This window comes from Misgurnus anguillicaudatus, chromosome 2, assembly GCF_027580225.2.
Source record: "Misgurnus anguillicaudatus chromosome 2, ASM2758022v2, whole genome shotgun sequence".
Lineage (NCBI taxonomy): Eukaryota > Metazoa > Chordata > Actinopteri > Cypriniformes > Cobitidae > Misgurnus > Misgurnus anguillicaudatus.
The window spans coordinates 15,605,299-15,625,578 of record NC_073338.2 but is presented as its reverse complement, the minus strand read 5'-3'; the positions used below and the strand labels follow the sequence as shown (position 1 = coordinate 15,625,578).

Genomic DNA, 20,280 nt, shown 5'->3' with positions numbered 1-20,280 from the left:
CGGTATTAGTTTAAGCAGACTGTGTTTCTCTATTGTTGTGACTTAGATGAAGATCAGAACACATTTTATGACCAATTTAAGAAGAAATCCAAGTAAGCCCAAAGGGTTCACATACTTTTTCTTTCAACTGTAAGTAATTATACAAATCTGTAGGATTTATACACTATTGGAAATCTGTATAATATTCAAACAGAATGCATGTTTTCATCTGACTGTAAAATATATATTTACTATTAAATAACAATACAGTTAAATATACACACAAACAAGCAATATATCTCCTTTATTCGTTTTATCATTGTGTTATCAGTTTTATTAAATAAATGTTTATCATATTTGCCTGTAACCATTGCAACATAGTTAAACAGTGAACATAATAACAAACATGCAAAATGAGTGACAAATTAAATTAAAACCATTTACGCTTTGAGTGGCAGTTTGGTTTGATTTGTGTTTATGTCTCTTAGAGTGAAGTGTAATGTGATATGATGGTGTGGTGTCAAGTCTGAAAGTGCATTGCACAATGTGCACATTGTGCAGGCAGTATATCTGAGAGGTGGTTCAGTTTCTTGTCAGTTTAATCAACAACAACAATCCCCTTAAATTACAAGCAAGAAGAGCCTCCTCTGTCCTGTCAGTTGTGTGATTTTGATAACTTGGACATCTATTGTGTGATCTTCTCCTGCAGTATAATGGTATGTAATGAATGCTATTTCAAAATAAATGAAAACAAATGCAAGCAATCTTAAGATTCAGTAAAAACAGGAATGGTGATGAGCTTATAAAGTGAACCACAAAATGTTTCTTGTTATACACAACGCTAATGTCTACTTTTAATGACTACAGTAAAAACTTGTTAAACTTGTTTACTGAAATGATCTAAGATACATTTAAATGACTGTGCATTGAATAATAAACTGGTGAATTAAGTTCTTCTTAATCTGAACTAAAATAGATTTTTTTTCCTATACACTGCAAAAAGTAAAAGTTGGATCAACTTAAAAATGTACATAAAGTAGTAACACCTTAACATTTGAGTGGAACAGCTTTCACTTTTTTATAGTGTAACTGTGCAGTTTGTTGTGGTCTTCAGGATCTCTGAGGACTTACATGTATACATGAAACAAGACATTGAAAGAAAAAGCTGTTTAGGATAATTCTGTCTTTAATGTTCTGAACTGAGCAAGCTTTAAATGTTGCTTATGAAAGACTTTATGTAAGTTGTGTCTTGTGCCATGAGACAGACGTTTCCTGTTTACAGCACAAATCACACATATCTGATGTTTATTTTCTCAATATGACAGACATTATGTTTTCTTTTGTGAATGTTTGCTTTAAAAAAATAAATGCAATCCATTTAAAATTAGTGTAAATAAAATAATAGTATTGATCTACATGTAAGTTCAGTTGCAGTTTATTTAGCTGAGGCTTCATTCCAGAGCAGTTATGGTGCTTTAGTTTCAATAGTCGCTTTTGCACTGTTGGGGTCTTAGCTTCCAACCTAATTTCTTTGTCTTTTCACAGAATCTAATATAGAATAACTATATAAAAATTGAATATGTATATTCTCAGTTGAAATGATGTCTAAGGTTTTCCCACTGTAAACTATCAGGTGTTGCTGTTGAAGCCGTACATCAGTGTCCTTCTGCTGCTTCAGTTCAGACAACAACTATTGGCTCAAAACAGTGAAGCTAAAGGAGAGAAGGGAGATCGAGGTGAGTGAATGAATAAATGTGTGAAGTGATCGAGTCAACACTTTACGTGTAAATACAGAGATCTGGAGACTGATTTGTTTTTATTCTCAGGATTACAGGGGCCACCAGGTAATGCAGGACCACCTGGACCACATGGACTTAAAGGAGACAGAGGAGACCCAGGTAAACCGGTATTTAACATTATGAATTATATTAGGTTATTATAAGTAGTAAATACCAAGATGGCCCCACTCAAGTAGCAAATGTTCTGTTGTTTAAAAACGTAATGATGGCAAAAGATTGGGCTACAGTAATATGTGAGCAACATGTATGCAAATGTTTGTGTTTTTGAGAAAAAAATCTACATTTTTAAATCACTGACATAAGTCCACAAAGCCCATACTAAACATGTTTTCACAAGACTTTTTAAAACAGGATCTAGTAGTCTTGAGTTTTTTTTCTTTAAAATGATGTGAAAATCATTCTGCCTACTAATTCACATAAAACAATACATTGATTTAGAAATTCTAAGACAGTTTTTGCTTAGGGAGAAGGTGTGAAAGCCTGTGAATAATCTGTGATTGACATCTGAGGAAACAAAAACTTGCATAATGAGCCTTCCAGTCAGGCATGTGAGAAGGAACTACAAGAAAGAATGTGAGGAATGTACTTGTTTTGCAAAAGTAATAAAAAAGTTACTCAATAGAATCCAAGTTTTAACTTGTTTAACTCTGCGGACCCTGTACATGGTCCAAAATTACTTATGATTTAACATTCCTATTAATTTTTAATGGTCTGTCATAGACCCAGTACCACATATAAGATACTGTCTGAAAGCTTAGAATCTCTACTTTCTGAAGATATGCATCACTTTGAGATATCTTTACTGTAAGCAAGTGATTTACACTTTCACCCCCCCCAATTTTTTATTTATTTACATATTTATCAATATCATTTAATATTTACATATTTCATATTTTTCAAATATGACAAACATGGGCAAGTCTGTTTTTTTTTTGGGTCACAAGGGCCAGTGTTGTCATGCCACCGTGTTTTAAAGGTTGCTGTCCCTATGCTGCCAGCACTCACAGCAGCCCCATTTGCGTATTTGCGGGTGACATATGTCAAGCTTATTGTGTCTCGAGTCCCGACCAGAGGTGTAAAGAGTACCTGAAAGCCATACTTGAGTAAATGTACAGATACCTTACTGTAAAAATTTGTCCACTACAAGTTACAAGTCACTAATTTAAATACGACTTGAGTAAAAGTATTAAAGTAGCCCGATTTAAAAGAACTTAAGTATTTTACTCGTACTGAATGTTGGCTTAAAGATGCACTTGTCCTCAACACAAAGAGATATTGTAGGTCAGTGAAAAACAAGAACGTTTATTTATGAGGTTTTACTTCCTAATATAGAAAAGAAATCAAACACCTCAATATTATTTCGACATGGCAGAACAAACACAGATTAAACATAGTCATATGCTGAGTCCCAATTTGCCTACTTATACTACGACCTAAAAGAATGTCCTTTTTTGTGAGGAAAAACTTTTTTTTGTGAGGAAAAACGTGTAAATGTGTAGCAAAAGAGTATGCACGTTCTGGGACATAGTTCGATGACGTCATGCAACGGGAACGAAAACGTGGTTGCCTAGTTACGCACACCATGACTGTTACTACAGCATCTACAAAAGCATACAAATGTCAATGACCGCTACTTACACTTAAAAGCTGAGGGCGCATCTCTGCTGCTGCATCTGGCTGCCATGTTTACATCACCACAAAGCTCCTCCCTCCCGCATGCAAAGGATTGTGGGCAATATTAGCCATTAGAGTGTGCATTGATCTGCACTTCGAATTCTAACCGGAAATAGCAGACCATCCGGGTATCTTAGGGATATTCATTTCAACATACTATGATTTGGGATGTACTAATTCTAGTTTTGCATACTATTTAGGACGGATAGTATGCGAATTGGGACTCAGCCATAGTCTTTTGACTAAAATTTAATTTAGTTTTAGTCATATTTTAGTCATGTGAATTGATTTAGTTTTATTCTAGTTTTATTCAACTAAATGCCATGCCACAGCCCTTCATTCAATAATCACTGGGCCAAATCCTGGTCACACTCATCTTTTCAATAAAACAATAGTGTGTGGGCCAGATCTGGACTGATGACCCAGGTGTGTATTGGGCCACAGCTGCACTTTGCTACCTTGGTTGAGTAGTGATTCCAGTTTAAACTACTATCTACTTTCACAGGCTCACCTGGCCTTACATGTGTGCAGGGACCACCTGGCATACCTGGCCAAAAAGGGGAACAAGGAGTGGGACTACCTGGTTTACTTGGTTCTCCTGGCCTAAAAGGTGAGCAGGGACAACCTGGTGCACCTGGTCTAAATGGTTTTCCTGGCGTACCTGGCCTTAAAGGTCAGCGGGGAGTGGGACAATCTGGCTTTCCTGGTAACCCTGGCACCCCTGGCAGACCTGGCACCCCTGGCACACCTGGTAACCCTGGCACACCTGGTAACCCTGGTTCACCTGGCCGAATAGGTGAGCAGGGACCACCTAGCATGCCTGAATCACATAGGTATCAAACATTATGGCTAAGTTATAAGTAGTTTAGATATTTAAATGCTCATATTATGCTTCTTAAACTTCAGTTACCAATGGTTCTCAAACTGGGGGGATTGGGGTGTTTACTTGTGAGAACGTTAATGATGCTGTTTACTAGTGATGAGCGAGTCACTCAAAACTCAGATCATTCAACCCGATCCCTAAAATGACTCGAGAACCATGAGTCCTTAGTGACCATTAACCCAAGTCAGTTGAGTCCTCTCAGATTTTGCTTTAAAAATTAGAAATTGGATCAAACACACAGCTCTTCAAATGTTTACAACAGAATTACAACACATAACTCTACATAAGCTGCCATAGGTTCTATAACTTGCAACAACGAGTTAATTTACATCACCAAATGTCGACTGGGGGTACCGAGTGAGCCAAAAGCTGCTATTCTGGATCGTAATTTCCTGCAGCTCCGAGTTCGAGTACAAAGGGATGCGTGCGCGCGACAATGAGTTGGTCGGCGGCTCTGGGATTCACACAGAGAGTGACACAACTCATAGAGCTTGAATCCTGGACTAGGAGAAACGAGCCTTGCTCGTGTTATTAACCCACTGACTCATGTAGGCTAATCTGTTGCAATATTTGACTGGCACAATGTTTTGGATAGAAGCTGCAAATGTTTAAAATGTTTAAATACGAGGACTGTTGCAGCAGTGCTACTGTAAAGATCCGCCACCGACGGACGTACACGGCCCCTCTTGTTGACTGAGTCACTCACAGGACCCATGCAGTAGCGGGCGGCTCTGTCTGGGACTCACTCACAAGATGAATAAAAAAATAGAAAAGACTCACTCACAAGATCATGTCCTTGCACGGATGAGTGACTGTGTGGCTGCATTAACCGAAGCCTATCGTGGATCTTGTAAGTCAATCTGAAACAGGACACGTTCCTCTCACGTCCCAATTCAACAAAGCCTGACATCTTTTAAATGTGGTGTTGATATATTCATCGTTATGAAATGAAACTAAAAACACACACCGAACTTTTACAATTATGTTATTGATAATGTTACCACGCCGGACATGCATGTTTTTTTACAAGTTCCTCAGGTCACATGAGCCCTTTTTTTGCGAGCAGAGGAGTCGTAGACTCGTAGCTGCATGCGTGATCTGAGTTGCTTGGTTGGCATTAGTATTAGCGATTGGCACTGGCATATTTTGACCAAGTGATTCAAGTGACTCAAGTGACTCGCACAACCCGGATCATATTAGTGAGTGACTCAGAATAACCAGAATCCTTAAAAAGATCCGGGTTGACCATCACTACTGTTTACTCAAAGAGAAGCTACATTTTTAAACAATCAACCAAAAAAAGTATTCAACTACATTTCAAGATTTAAAAAAGGCATAATATGACCCTTTTACAATTGGAATATTATGATAATTTTCATGTTCCACACTAAAACCATCCCATCATGGAAATTTCAGACAATGACTTTAAAAGCATTTTGTTACAAATGTTACTGTTCTGTTTGCAGGCAATGGAGATGATTTCACATACCTAAAATCTCTAATTCAAGATCTATCTGCTACAATTGTCATGATGGAGAAAGCCGCGAGTTTTGGTACATTCAGAAAAGTCGGGCAGAAATATTTTGTTTATGATGGGATTGTGAAAACATTTGATGAGGGGATTCAAATCTGCAAGGAAGTTGGTGGAACGATTGCTTTAGCAAGAAATGCTGTTGAAAATCAAGCTTTACATAAAGTAGTGATAGCCAGTGGTTTAAGTAAAAAGCCATTCATTGGAGTCACAGACAGAGATAAAGAGGGACAGTTTGTGGACATTGATGGTAAACTCTTGACTTTTACCAACTGGGCTTTTGGTCAACCTCATAATTATAAGAAAACACAACACTGTGGTACAATTATATTGGAGTCTGGACTTTGGGATGTTGCCAGTTGTTATCAACCACGTCCTATTATGTGTGAAATAGTAAAAAATAGCATAGCAACACATGAATAGTGAATTTTAGTGTGCATCAAACTTAAATCAAGAAAACTAATTTCAGTGAACTGGCTGGCTTTTATGCATTGTCATGTGGGCTTTAGAATAATTATGATAAAAACTGATCTGTCACATTTAAAGATAATTACATTTTGCTTACAGTCCCAACAATGTTTGTTTATGAATTTGCAAAACATTAGCATCCTCTCTAAGTTATTGAAATTATCATAGTTCTTAGTTCAACTCAAATGCTCAAATACTTTATTCAGTAAGATGTCTTCATTGAAACAAATAGTTTTCTATATAAAAGATTATTAAATTACTGTGCATAAATATATGCAAGTTTGTCTGTTCACCTTTTCATGAGGCAGATATGTTGCAGCATTGCAATCCTCATGGGACTAATGTTGGATTTTGGTAATTTATGTTCAATTAAGCAATAAAGAAAATGCTATCTATCTAAATCTTAGTTCTGACTACAGATAAATTGTATGGCTGTGTCACATCATGTAGGAAATGTATATAAACTCTAGAGTTACATCAATGTTTATTTGCAACATTTTGTAAAAGGAATTTCTCTGTTCCCGAAAACACGTCCAGTGGATTTAAATTAGGTTTTAACTCATTCATTGCCAGATATTTTTGAAATGTTGCCAACCAGCATTTTTGTGATTTCTACAAAAGTTTCTTCTAAACAAATATAAACATACAAAATATATCAAATGAAAGAACAGACCCTCTGCTTTCAAACAAACAATAAACAAAATAACAAAACAGAAGAGAGTTCCATCCTATCTATATTTTTTCTCTTCTTATAAATTCTTAAATATGGGTATTTGTCTTTAAATAATTTTTTTAGCAAAAAGCTGAAATAATAGCATTTTTTAAGGAATTTTGTTAGATATCAGATCCAGAATGATTATCAAAACATATATAGAGGTAGAAAAATTTCATAAATTTGGCAAGTGCCATCTAGTGGATAATCGCAGTATTGCAGATTAACATTGCAGACAACAAGGGCGGTGTCGTGAGCAATTCGGTCCACCCTGGCAATTCGGTCTCCCCTAGGACCCCCGCGGAATTTCCATTGGCTGAAAAACTCCTCATGGGTAGTTTTCTTAGCGCCTTACAAAATCGCGTTATGATTTATGTAGTTAGAACGTTGTTAAAATTACAATTGATGTCTTTTAAATGTTAGTTTTCATATAGTAGTATATAAATAAGGCTATAGGGGGGAGATCTACACATTGCTTGTGTCATTTTATTATTTAGATTATTATACTGTACCCTTTCAACTTTTGTACTGTGTAAAGTTAATAAATTACTTATACAAAACACGATTACTACATAGCTGAATCACACATTAAAATTATAATTTATAAGCCACGATTACTACACTTTAACTATTAAAAAAATGCATTTTGTAAGGTATCTTAATAATTTACAAAAAAAAGTTTTGTTTTTGTAAAGCAGATGATGACACAAAGTACTGATGTGTCTGCAACATGAATATTAGTTTATTATATTATTTTTTTGTTAACTTTTATTTAAAAAAATTAGTATGCTTCTATTTTGTACAACATAATTAGCTTGCTAGTTCGCTAAGACGCTAACGCAGACGAGATATCGCAATGACAAATTTTTGAACAGGCATTAGTGCTAGGTACCAATCGGGGTCCTAACTGACGAACACCCTTATCCCGAGAAATGGTTCGTCTATGATGTTCGTCTATGGCTACTCGCTTGTTTATGGACTAGGATTACTCTTTACCGTCTGCCGTTGGTTGTGTCATCAGAGAGCTCCCATAAGCATACAGGCCAACCAAACGACCCAAGAAGAGTTTGGGACAAAGAAGAGAGAAAGAATGAGGATCAATATCGGTGTTGCATTATCTGGATGGAGAGAGCTTTACGGCAACCTTCAACTAGACAGAGATGCCGATCTTGCTTGTGTTTTACGCGACAGGTGAGTTGTTTTGATTCGTACCCTTCAAAAATCTTCTGTTATTATATCAATCACAATATTAGTTTGTAGACTGTAATCAGTGCGTCTTCCCGTGGACGATATAGTGCACATCAAGAGGTATTGTACTGCAATATAACATACACAACACTCAAAGGTGTCATGTCAAAATGGTCACTAAATCCTGTATTGGATAGAGTTTGTTGCTATACAGTCACAGTGTACTTATCATAATTTTACATCATAAACTCACAATAAGAATTGTACTGTCAATACATATGTGAAAAATCATTGTAGATTGTAAGTTTGTTGATCTGAACACTTAATTCTGTGCTGTGTTAACACAACATTCGAGTTGGACTAATACTGTAACATGACTAACAATTTAGTTTTGAACATTACATGAAACCTTACATAATGAAATAAAATGATGTCATCAAACGCAACATTTATAAAACTTGATTACTTTACCTCATCCGTCAACATGATTTCTTGTCCCATCTGATTGATGGCCATCAGCGGTTGAGTTTAAGACAAAAAATCCCATAATTTCAGGCTGCTTCAGAGCGTCATTAATCTGCATCATTGTTTTTGTTTTGATCATTCTACAAATTGCACCTTTAACTAGATCATTGGTAAATCTTTTTTATAAAACAAGCATTTTCCCACTTTACATCAGCAGATGGAGCCAGTTTACCTTATTGTTCTGATGTTTCAGTCTGGACTTTAGCATGGAGCTGAACTTCAAAACCTAAACTGTCCTGCTTAATGGTGGAGTACCAGGCAATCCTGGACACAATGTTTGTGGGTTTAACATTTTAATAATGCACATCAGGCATTAAACATGGAAATATCAGCCATCTTGTAATTGAGTTTCAGCCATCAGCCATCCTGAAATTGAGTTTCAAAAGTGCCATCTCTAAAATCTGAGAATCAGCATCTGAATGCCAAAGTTGCAAGTTTTGAGAGGCCTACTTCCAGAAAGGTTGGACAAAAATACTTTGTTTCTGATGGCCTTATTTGACAGTTTTGCTAATCAGATTAAATGGTGAAAGTAAATTGGAACAATTGCTTTGCCAGGAAATAGTGCTAAAAGCATTGAGTAGGTACAGTAGCCAGTGGATTAAGTGGTAAGAACGCAAATGCTTGAGTCCAGGAGTGTCGGTATGCCATTTTTAGGGGGGCTTTAGCCAAAATTCTTCTCAGCCCCCCTAAAAATGTTGCTATGTTAGCCACATAAACTGGCCCACTTTTAGTATATAAAAGTATACTTCTAAGTGTACTATAAGTGTAAGAGTAGTCAACTTTAAGTGTACAACTAGTGCACAATTACTTCTTCTGTTCTACAAGTGAACTCATGAGTATACTAGTAGTTTTCTAGACTTATACTTCAAGTGTACATGCAAATGTTCTGTTAGTGTATCATTTCGGCGTACCACGATCAGATGGGACACCAGGGACAGGAGAGGACTGTGTCCCTTCTGCGCAGGCATTTCTACTGGCCGGGACTGGAGGCGTCGGTGAGTACCTTTATTCAGGCATGTCCCAGATGTACTCTGTTCAAATCTCGACAGGAAACCAGGGCCCCGATGGTCCCCATCAATGCCAAGGCCCCCCTCCACATCATGGCCATGGATTTCTTGACGCTGGGTCGACCCATGGACCGCTACCAGAACATCCTTGTGGTCACTGACTTGTTTACAAAGTACGCCTGGGCTATCCCCACTCTAGATCAGACGCCGAGCACCCCTGCCACGGCATTATGGAGGACTGTCTTTCAGACATTCGGATGCCCCGAGTTCCTGCATTCGGATCAAGGGGCAAACTTCGAATCACAGGTAATCTGGGAGCTGTGCCAATTGTACGGTTGTACGAAGACGCACACGACATCGGATCACCCCCAGGGGAACGGCAGATGTGAGAGGTTCAACCAGACCTTGCTAGGTCTACTGGGGACCCTGGAACAAAGACGACAAGACGATTGGGTGAGTGCCTTGCCTAACTTACTCCAAGCTTACAACAACAGTGTGCATAGCACTACGGGGTACGCCCCCACTTACCGGATGTTTGGCAGACATGTCCGGATGCTCACGGACTTGATGTTGGGAGTGACAGTGAGCCAGGAGGACGTGAGCCTGACAGAGTGGGTGGGACGCCACCACTAGCGCCTACACTTCGCCTATGAGCAGGTTACGAAGCGGATACAGACAGCTGGAGTCAAGAACAAGAAACTGTATGACCGGATGGCCCGGGACGCTCCTCTACTTCCCGGTGAAAGAATCCTGGTACGGGACAATCGGCGGCAAGGCAAGGGGAAGTTGAGCGATCGTTGGGAGACCACCCCGTACGTAGTCCAAAGTCAGCAGCGACCTGGGCTGCCAGTGTATACAATCCGGCTCGAGGGGAAACCCAGGCCCGACCGGGTGGTCCACCGCAACATGATTCGCCCTTGTCCAAACTATCCGAGCCCTGCGGAAGAAGCTCCAAAGGAGCCAGCGCCAGTAGCCCCCTGGATCGGAGGGTGGGCTGTGGTCCCAAGAGATCCAGGGAATGTGCCAGCTCAGGCCGTTCCGAGGGGACCTGAAGACATGCCAGCCCGAGCCGAGTCCAATTCGCCCCCTAGGCGATCCCAGCGGGAGAACCGAAGCCGCCCCCCTACACGCTATGGTGAGTGGACGACGAGAAGGCGTTCTAGGGACTAGAACGGATTGGCGTGGGAGGATGTCACACGGTGACGATTTCAAGGGGCGGAACCAAAAGTAGGGAAGATTGGTTCCGCCCGGAGGTGTTCCCACCCGGACGAGAGAGTGAAAACACCAGAACTTCCGGTAAATGCCGGGAGTCAAATCAAGCCGGATTTAACGCAGGTGTGAGTAACTAAATGTAGCGCCTGGGGATTGGACAATGTGAAGAAGGCGTGGGATATAAAGAGAGCTTCAAACACGCAAAGGGTGGTTGTTGTGTTTTGGTAGCAGTGCTGCGGTGTGGTCGGATGTGCTGACAAACCGTTCCGGTGTACAGAGTAAAGGTCTGGGCGAAGTCACGTTGGATAGCGGCAGGGATTGATGTTTTCTGAACAAAGAAGCGGAGAAGGATACGGAGCACGGGGCTGAGTATATCATTCATTTGTGGATGTTTCCAAATGAAATAACCTGCATGCATCATCGATGTATTTGAGTGTTTGTTGAGGAAACGACTCACCAGAAGTGCTGTCGAGGAAGACTTTCGGCCGTGGATTAAGAACGCAGTGAAGAGGATTTTGTCCGCCCTGAGGAGAAGGAAACAAGGAAGAGAATCGTTAACCTCTGTGAGTACTTGGGGCATTGTACTGCGTGTTATTGTGGAACGTACATCATTCAACGTGTGTGAGTCTTGAGCAACCAGGTTAGCGGCCCTACCACGGAGCAGAAGGGTGGGTGAGCCGGGAAGTATGGTGAGCAAAGGAATTTTATAAATACAAGGAAAAGGAACGAAGGGAAGAGCATCATCGTTCATTGTGAGTACTTGGATTATTATACAGAGAATTATTGTGGAAAGTGTGCTGTGCAATGCGTATTGTGAGTCTTCAGCAATCAGGTTAGCGGCCCTACCATGGAGCAGAGTGGTGGGAGAGCCGGGAAGTAACGACCCAGGGAGGAGTAAGGAGCCGCGGCAGCGACGTACACCTATTGACTTCCCTTCTTACAACACCCAACCGGTCCCGGGGACAGTTCTAGGAAGACGGGGCGACGACCTTATTTTGCACGTAGAGTGTGAGAAGTGCTGTGGGTGAGTCTGTGTCTTTGCTGTGAGTGTACACTTAAATTTTGTGCAGTGTGATGCTGTGTTTACGCTGTCAGTAGCCCCCTTGACTGAACTTACCGTGGGAGAACGGGAGGCTGTGGAAGTCGAGAAACAAAACTATTAATATATGCTGCTCGTGACCCCTGTATTGACACACCAGGTGTGGCGTTCCCTTTTTGGTGATTCTTTGGATTTGCATTGACTCGGTGGAGGCGGTCTGTGTGACTGGTCTGTGTGAGTAAATAAAAGAAACATCAAAACGTGCTTTATGTGTACGAAGAAAGAAACTGTACTGCTGTAAAGAGAGTAGTGTGGATTAACCTTACCCGCCACGGAGCCTCTTCAAAGGTGTGTCCCTGTCCATTTCTTTGTGGCTGTAAGTGGAAGAGAGGAGAGGGAAGCGTTCGGCTCGGCGTGACAGCGAAAGGGTCCCCCTGAAGGACAAGAGGCCTCTGGGTAGGCTTGTGCCACAACGTTCTACTACACCAAGGTCTGTGAGTACACCTACCGACTGGTTACAGACAGTGCAGTCGCCGTAAGTCCACCATCCACAAGCCGTAAATGAAATCGAATTGCCTGTTGAATGCTAAAGTTATTACCAGCTAAGAGAACGACTACACGAGACGTAGTTATTGATTATTTACTTACCTCTGCTTTTTGCTACGAGCCGCCAGAGTGAAGCCTGCAGAAGGAGAGAGTCCGAGTGCAGCACCTGTGAAATACTTACCTTGCACACTGCTACGAGATACCTGGGTGAGAACAAAAGTCTCAGTTACCTGTCAAAGTGATCCTCTGTGTTACAGATATAAGCCTGCAGAAGGAGACAGAGTCCGAGTTCAGCACCTGTGAAGTACTTACCTTGCGCACTGCTACGAGTTATCTGGGTGAGAGAGAAACAAAGTCTTAGCCACTGTCAAGTAATACTCTGTGTTTACAGTTGCACGTTGGCGGAAAAAAAGAGGGCGAGCCCAGTCGCCTGGGAGAACCTACCTTGCTTGAACGCTACGACAGAGGCGAGGGACGGACTGACCGGACGTGAGATAAGTGTCGGACAGTTACTGTACTGAACCCACCTGTAATATACTTTTCCTTTAATCTGCCTCCAGGAGAAGAGGAGGGCGCCACAGGATCAAGAAAACAAGGCGTAGGAGCCTTGTTCCCTTGTCTCCCCCCGCCCCGCAGCGGTGCCTTGGATCCCTGGCACTTGGCACCTCTCCCCCTGTCCGGCCCACCTGGAGGACAGAAGAGAAAACCTTTTAACTCCCCCCTTTTCCCTTTCCCCAAATTCTTATTTAAATAAAGTTGCATTTTAAATTGATACTTGCGCTTGTGTTGTCTGGTCATTGGGTTGGCTTTGAGACCTCCTCGAGGTGGAAACTAGGAAGGGGCGTGGCTTGTTACATCTGTGGTCCGCCCCGACCTGTGACGCTCTCACAGTGGATTCAGGTTTTTGGGATGATGTTGGTTGTAACCAAAATGATCCACATCATATCATATGTGAAATAGAAATCAAATAATGTTTCATTTAAGATATAAGTAACTATACAAATCTGCAGTATTAATACACTATTAGAAATATGTGTAATATTCACACAAAATGCATTCATCTGACCGTCAAATATATATTTACTATTAAGTAACATTACAGTTAAATATACACAAACAAGTAACATCGCCTTTATTTGTTATGTCATTGTGTTAGCAGTTTTATTAAATTAATGTTTATCATGTTGGGCAGCTGCACTGCAAACAAGTGCTTTAAATTTTACTAAAACTGTTTGCAATAAGCTGTTGTTTTTTATCATTTAAAGTGTTACTGTTTTTTACAGCCGTACACTGAATAGTCAAATATTGACAGCATGGATCCTAACCCCAACTCTATGGCCAGTTTCTCACAGTTTCAACTACTTGACAAACAATAAGTGCTGGAATCTTCATCCTCCAATATAACACAAAACAAGAACATATGCCATCATGAAACCTCAAAGTCTATGTGTTCACAACAAGCAACGGACAAGTGTCATGGGCTGGCCAGATATTTTGCACTAGACTCAGGTTTGAGTGTATCTGGCAAGACCATGACAGTACTATGTTCTGTGTGGGAGCATGTGGAGGCATATTGTGTGTGGCTTCCACATGTTCCCAGTGTTTTGTGGCTGTCATGGTCTTGCCTGACCTTGGGTAGTATCCAGGTTGAATGTTAGAGGGCAAGACCATGGCAGCGTTGTGTTTACGTGGGAACACGTGTGTTTCACATCATGTATGTGTGACACGTGTTCCCAGTGTTTTGTGGCTGTCATGGTCTTGCCTGACCTTGGTTATAGTCCAGGTCGGATGTTAGTGGGCAAGACTATGGCAGCATTGTGTTTACGTGGGAACACGTGTGTGTTTTCACATCATCCCAGTGTCTTGTCACTTTCACCCTACTCCCTTACGTACTCGTGTCTTACGTGATTAATTATGTTCACCTGTTCCCCATTGGTGTGCTGTCTATTTAATGCCCTCGTATTCTCTGTGTGGTGTGCGTGCGTTGTCGTATTTCTGTCTTGATGTATTCAGTGACCTGTTCAATTATTCCCGTGTTCTATTTGTGTTTCATCACATTGTTTTGTTATCCCTTGTTTTACCCCCTCGCGGGTGTTTCTTTTATTTCTGTTAATACATAGTTATATTTTTCATACATTCCTCTGCGTTTGGGTTCATCCTTTTGTTTCCACTTTCCGGTATTAACCGAGTCGTGACAACAAGACCCAAAGTATGACTGAATCTGAATCCAGACTTCATGCTCTGTCACAAGACACTCAACCAAAAAAACATCTACAAGGCTGATCGGACCATGACAATTAGATCCTCTTTAGGACTTGATGTTTTTTTTCATTCATTATTTTTTTTGTAGTTTTATCATGTGATGGTGTGGTGTCAAGTCTAAAAGTGCATTGCACAATGTGCACATTATGCTGTGAGTGTATCTGAGAGGTGGGTCAGTTTCTCACAACATCAGTTTAAACAAGAATCTCCTCTGTACAGTCACTTGTGTGATTTTGATAACTTGGACATCTATCGTTGGGTGTGATCTTCTGCACTAAAATGGTATGTAATGAATGCTATTTCAAAATAAATGAAAACAATATAAGATTTAGTAAAAACAGGAATGGTTATATGAGCTTATTTATTAAAGTGAACTATCAAAATGTTGCAACACAAAGTTTTTGTTATAAGCAAAACTAACACCTACTTATAATGACTACAGTCTAAATACTGTGTGCTGTTAAACTTGTTTACTGTAATGTTAAAATACAAAAGAAAAGCTCATCTGAGATACATTTAAATGACTGTGCATTGAATAATTTACTGTAGTGAATTACATCTTTACAATCTAAATCAAATGGCTTTTATTTGCTTAAGTGTGCACATACACACAAACAAAGAGTTTGTTGTGGTCTTCAGGATCTTGGAGGACTTGCATACATATTTAAATGAAACGATGAAGAGTAAAATATGCATAAAACAGTAATAAAGTATTCAAATTACGTATAATGAACTAAATTAAGGTATAAAAGCTGCTTCTGAACTGAACAAGCTTTAAAATGTTGTTAAGGAAAAGACTTTATGTAAGTTGTGTCTTGTGCCATGAGACAGACGTTTCCTGTTTACAAGTCACACATATCTGGAGTTAATTTCCTCAATATTATCATGAGACATGAAGTTTTCTTTTGTGAATATTTGCGAATATTTGCTTTAAAAACACAAAATAAAATGCTATTTATTTAAAAGTAATGGTGTCTAAGGTTTTCCCACTGTGAACTATCAGGTGTTGGGGTTGAAGCCGTACATCAGTGTCCTTCTGCTGCTTCAGTTCAGACAACAACTATTGGCTCAAAACAGTGGACCTAAAGGAGAGAAGGGAGATCGAGGAGTGAATGAATAAATGTCTGAAGTGATCGGGTCAGTGCTTTACATGTAAACACAGAGATCTGGAGAATGATTTGATTTTATTCTCAGGAGTGCAGGGACCACCAGGTAACGCAGGAGTACCTGGGCCACTTGGACTCAGAGGAATCAGAGGAGACCCAGGTTATTTTTTCTTCTACAAATGATTGTGGAATAGCATTTTTCTTTAAAGGTTTAATGTGTAAAATTTAAGAGGATCTCTTGACAGAAATGCAATATAATATACATAACGATGTTTTCAGTGATGATGTACATAATAAACATGTTTTTATTACCTTAAAATGAGCCGTTCAATTAACCCCTTATGGAAGTCGCCGTCATGTTTCTAAAGTAGCCATAAACGGACAAACTGTTCTACAGAGCATGTTTTATCCCTACGTTGTCTCAGACGATGACGTGTTTGTCCTGTGGCGGCTACCATAGCTTTAATATGCACTTCGAAAAGGACAGGTGACTTTTGGACTGAGCCTTTGGTTGTAATTTACACTCTTACCACTAGCTGCCGCTACAACTCCCTGATTGCACCTTTAAAAAATTTCTTCATATCGAAGGTCAGTTGAGCCATGGTCGCCTTGAATGACCAAGGACCACCCAAGAGGCCACATGACTGACACAAAAAGCAACCAATTACGTTTCGGGTCACATTTATTGGCTTGGAGATTTCGCCACAATAAGAGGCACACTATATAAGTGGAACCGGATGCCTGAGACATGGCCGAATCATTCACGAACGTCTCTAGAATTACTTTAGAAACACATTTCGATGTTGCACATATTTTTAAAAATGCAGCACTTGATCTTAAGCCTGGAATACACTGCAAGATTTTTGCACTCCTATAAGATCATTAACTTATCACACTGTGCGACATGGATCGCTTAAACTCGGGCACGACAGGCATGTAGACTGTACGATGATGACACGGAAGCTTCGAACGCTGCGTCACACGTTAGCGCAGCGTCACCAGCATGCGCTCGTGGTAAACAAATACCAGTACACAGGTCGTAGCAGCAAACACACTGTGCATTGATCATGCTGAATTTCTGACACTGTCAGAAAACTATCGTAGGCTATCTTTGGACGCAAGACCAGGAAAACGGGCGCCTTTGAACCCCTCTCTCAATATACGACATAGGATCACTGATGAAGAGGCACCACGATCACAGAAATCGCGACGATTGTTTCACGATGCCAATCTTTCATCTGGGACAGCCAATAATCGTGCAATGTATCCCGGGCTTTAGGCTACATTTACATTAAACGATCTGAAGAAAAAGCACAAAAGGCGCTGCATTATCACTTTTTATTCCATGTTTATACAATCGTTTTGGGGTTGGATCTGCATGCATATGGTGACACAAAGTGTGTGTTATTCGATGTAGTATGCACTCCAGACGGCTAGGTGGCAATGTGAAGCACTGACACACAACAACAACAAGTCCACGCACCTGTGTACAACCTTCTTCCTTGTTCTCCCAGGTCTCATCCAAAGCCGTCTGGTTTGCCTCCGATGAATTGGCGCATCAACAATTTGATACAGGAAATGAATGCGCCTTCTTTGATCAGTAATACTACCTGTGAATATTTCGTACAACTGTTGGAAAGACTCTTGTATATTTTTCAGAGCTGTTATGGCAACTTGAAGGTCCGACGTATGGCAAAATCTGACATGTTTGTTGTTATTTTCCTGAACTGGGGCATGCCTGTGACGTAAACACGTGCAGTGACGAGAGCCACCGTGAGCAGAATTGTTGTGTTTTTACCCTTTAGACGGGAACGCGAATTTCAGAATTGGCCTCCATTCAATTCATGAATTGGAATTTGAATTGACTCGGCCCTACAGGAAGTTGAATTTGAATTGGAATGACAGAAAGTGGAATTAAATTCATGGCAATTCAAAGAAGTTCCACAAGTCACACAACGGAAAGAATCTCACATACATTTATCGTTAGGAAAGTTACTTTGGAAAATTGTTTGGCAACCATTTTAAATACTTGGTTAAAGTAAAGCATTTTGGGAAAATGCAGTCATGTTCCATCATGTTCCACAAAATTACAATTATAAAAAATCTAAATTAATTATTTAAGTGACTAGAGTTTCTAACATTAATTGCTAAGGGGAAAACATTTCATTTTATTGTAATCTGTACAAGTAGTTCAAACTAATATAATACAATATGTAATGCAATCATATCTGACATATACTAAAAGCTTCATTTTTAACACTTCACTTGCTGTATAATATGTATATGAATTTCTATTGAATTGCAATTCTGCTTCCTTTAATTCAAATTCGAATTGTAATTCTAGATCCTGTTTTTGACATCAATTCAAATTCAATTAAAATTCAAGATTTGAATTGGAATTCAGGAGTCATTCTCAATTCAATTCTGAATTGTGAATAAGCCTGATCCAAACAAAAGTTAACTTACACCACAAGCACTATTAGATATACAAATAGTAAGAATGTATCTATGAATGTGCTTGGAGCTCTAAAGATGTTTTTTATTGCTTTGTGTCTCTTCACTAGCTCAAAATTTAATTACACCAGAAAAAGTCAAGGACATTGAAGAAAGATTGAGAGTCACAGAGAAAACTCTGAAAGAATTGAAGCAAGAGAATGAAGGTTAAAACTCTAGTTCAATAACAGTGCATGTGATTTTATCTAAATATAATCTTTTTTACTTCTTTATTTTTCCAGTTATTTGTTGTCTTTTTCTTTTATAGTTACCTTTATCATTTTGACATTGAATTACTTCTATTTTACAACCAATGTAAACATGCAATGTAATAAGATTATGTATATTAAGCTGAAAATAAATTTACTGTTATGTTTTAATCTTTCCCTAAATAAAACCATTAAGTCCGCTTACCTGTTTACAGCCAAAAAGGTTGCATTTTCAGCTGGGCTTTTGGCATCTGAATTACAACATACTGGACCCTTTGATGATCGAAGGACTCTGGTCTACCAAAAAGTCTTCACTAACACCGGAAATGCATATACCTCGAACAATGGTAATCTATGTCATTCCTACATGCTTGTGTGATATAAAGTACATGTATATGTGAAGTGAAATACACATTTTTCAAGGTTCCTGAATTTAAATGTTTTTTTCTTGCAGGTATTTTTACAGCACCAGTAAAAGGAGTTTATTTCTTCAGATTTTATGCTCATTCTCACATTGGTAACCAAATGGGAGTCAGTCTATATAAGAATGATCAACTTCAGTGTTCTGTGTTTTCTCTAAAAGCTGAGAGCAATGCTAATGGCAGCAATGGTGTTGTTCTTACACTGGAGAGCGGTGATAAAGTCTACACACAGTTGTGGGAGAACAGCTGGGTTTATGATGATAAAGGAAGTTACACCAGTTTCAGTGGTTTTCTGCTTTTCCCCATGTAAATGTCAGATCCTCTAGCACATTGAATCCAGAGGGACAGACACTCTTAATGTTTCCTTTCAGCAGATATACACAGTTTTCCAAATCTTTTTTATACATTCTTTGCTCAAAATTAAAGTTACTTAGAAATCTGACTCGTGTTCATAGTTTTTTATTTGGTAATGGCAATCTGGGCTGCATCTCTTGCATCTGCAGGAATAGCAGTAGTCCCTGTGCTTGGCCTATCAGTAGCATGTGATGCAGGCATTGTGGTAGCGTTCTTTGTACGGTGCTATATGCATTTGGCGTAGATGATAAATCATTGACCAGACTTTCAGAGAAAGTGAATATCCCCTTGACAGAATATTTGGGCACTTCAAAGATTGCTACTGCTATTAAAGAAAAAGCAGTGACCAGGATAGGTGTATCTGCATCATTAGCAGTGGTGGCTACAGCTGAATTTGCATTGAGTCTTTTTCCAGGTCTTTTTTGCAGGATTGTCCTTTGCTACCACACAATACCTTCTGAGAGAAGGATTAAATGACCTGGCGAATACTGCTCGGGAAATCAGATGAAAAGCTGGACTGGATACAATGTGCAATGACTGAGCATGTGATTCTTTAAGAATCTGTATGATGTTTTACTTATCTTGTTCAGCTTTTTACTTAAAAGCATCTAAGCATTAATCTGTTATGGAATAATTGGTTAAATAATGTTGTTTGTTAATTTTTGTTGACATTTATTTAGGTTCTTGTGGGCTTTAAAGGGGTCATATTATGAGATATTTTTAAGATGTAAAATAAATCTTTGGTGTCCCCAGAGTGTGTAAGTGAAGTTTTAGCTCAAAATACTCCACAGATAATTTATTATAACATGTTAAAATCGCAAATTTGTAGGCCTGAGCAAAAATGTGCCGTTTTTGGGTGTGTCCTTTAAAA

The 20,280-nt window shown here is 39.5% G+C and overlaps 2 protein-coding genes across 2 annotated transcripts; both read left to right on the top strand.

Moving 5' to 3' along the window:
- Nucleotides 1-604: 604 nt before the first annotated feature.
- Nucleotides 605-6,884, top strand: LOC129441905 (uncharacterized). Its single transcript, XM_055201677.2, has 5 exons — nt 605-695; nt 1,613-1,715; nt 1,806-1,877; nt 3,958-4,248; nt 5,802-6,884. Exons 1-5 carry the CDS (start codon nt 693-695, stop codon nt 6,287-6,289), a joined length of 957 nt encoding a protein of 318 aa, XP_055057652.2. The 5' UTR covers nt 605-692; the 3' UTR covers nt 6,290-6,884.
- Nucleotides 6,885-7,982: 1,098 nt separating this feature from the next.
- cbln13 (cerebellin 13) lies at nt 7,983-19,497 on the top strand. Its single transcript, XM_073873532.1, has 6 exons — nt 7,983-8,237; nt 15,829-15,936; nt 16,025-16,091; nt 18,496-18,591; nt 18,849-18,980; nt 19,088-19,497. Exons 1-6 carry the CDS (start codon nt 8,169-8,171, stop codon nt 19,363-19,365), a joined length of 750 nt encoding a protein of 249 aa, XP_073729633.1. The 5' UTR covers nt 7,983-8,168; the 3' UTR covers nt 19,366-19,497.
- Nucleotides 19,498-20,280: the final 783 nt, after the last annotated feature.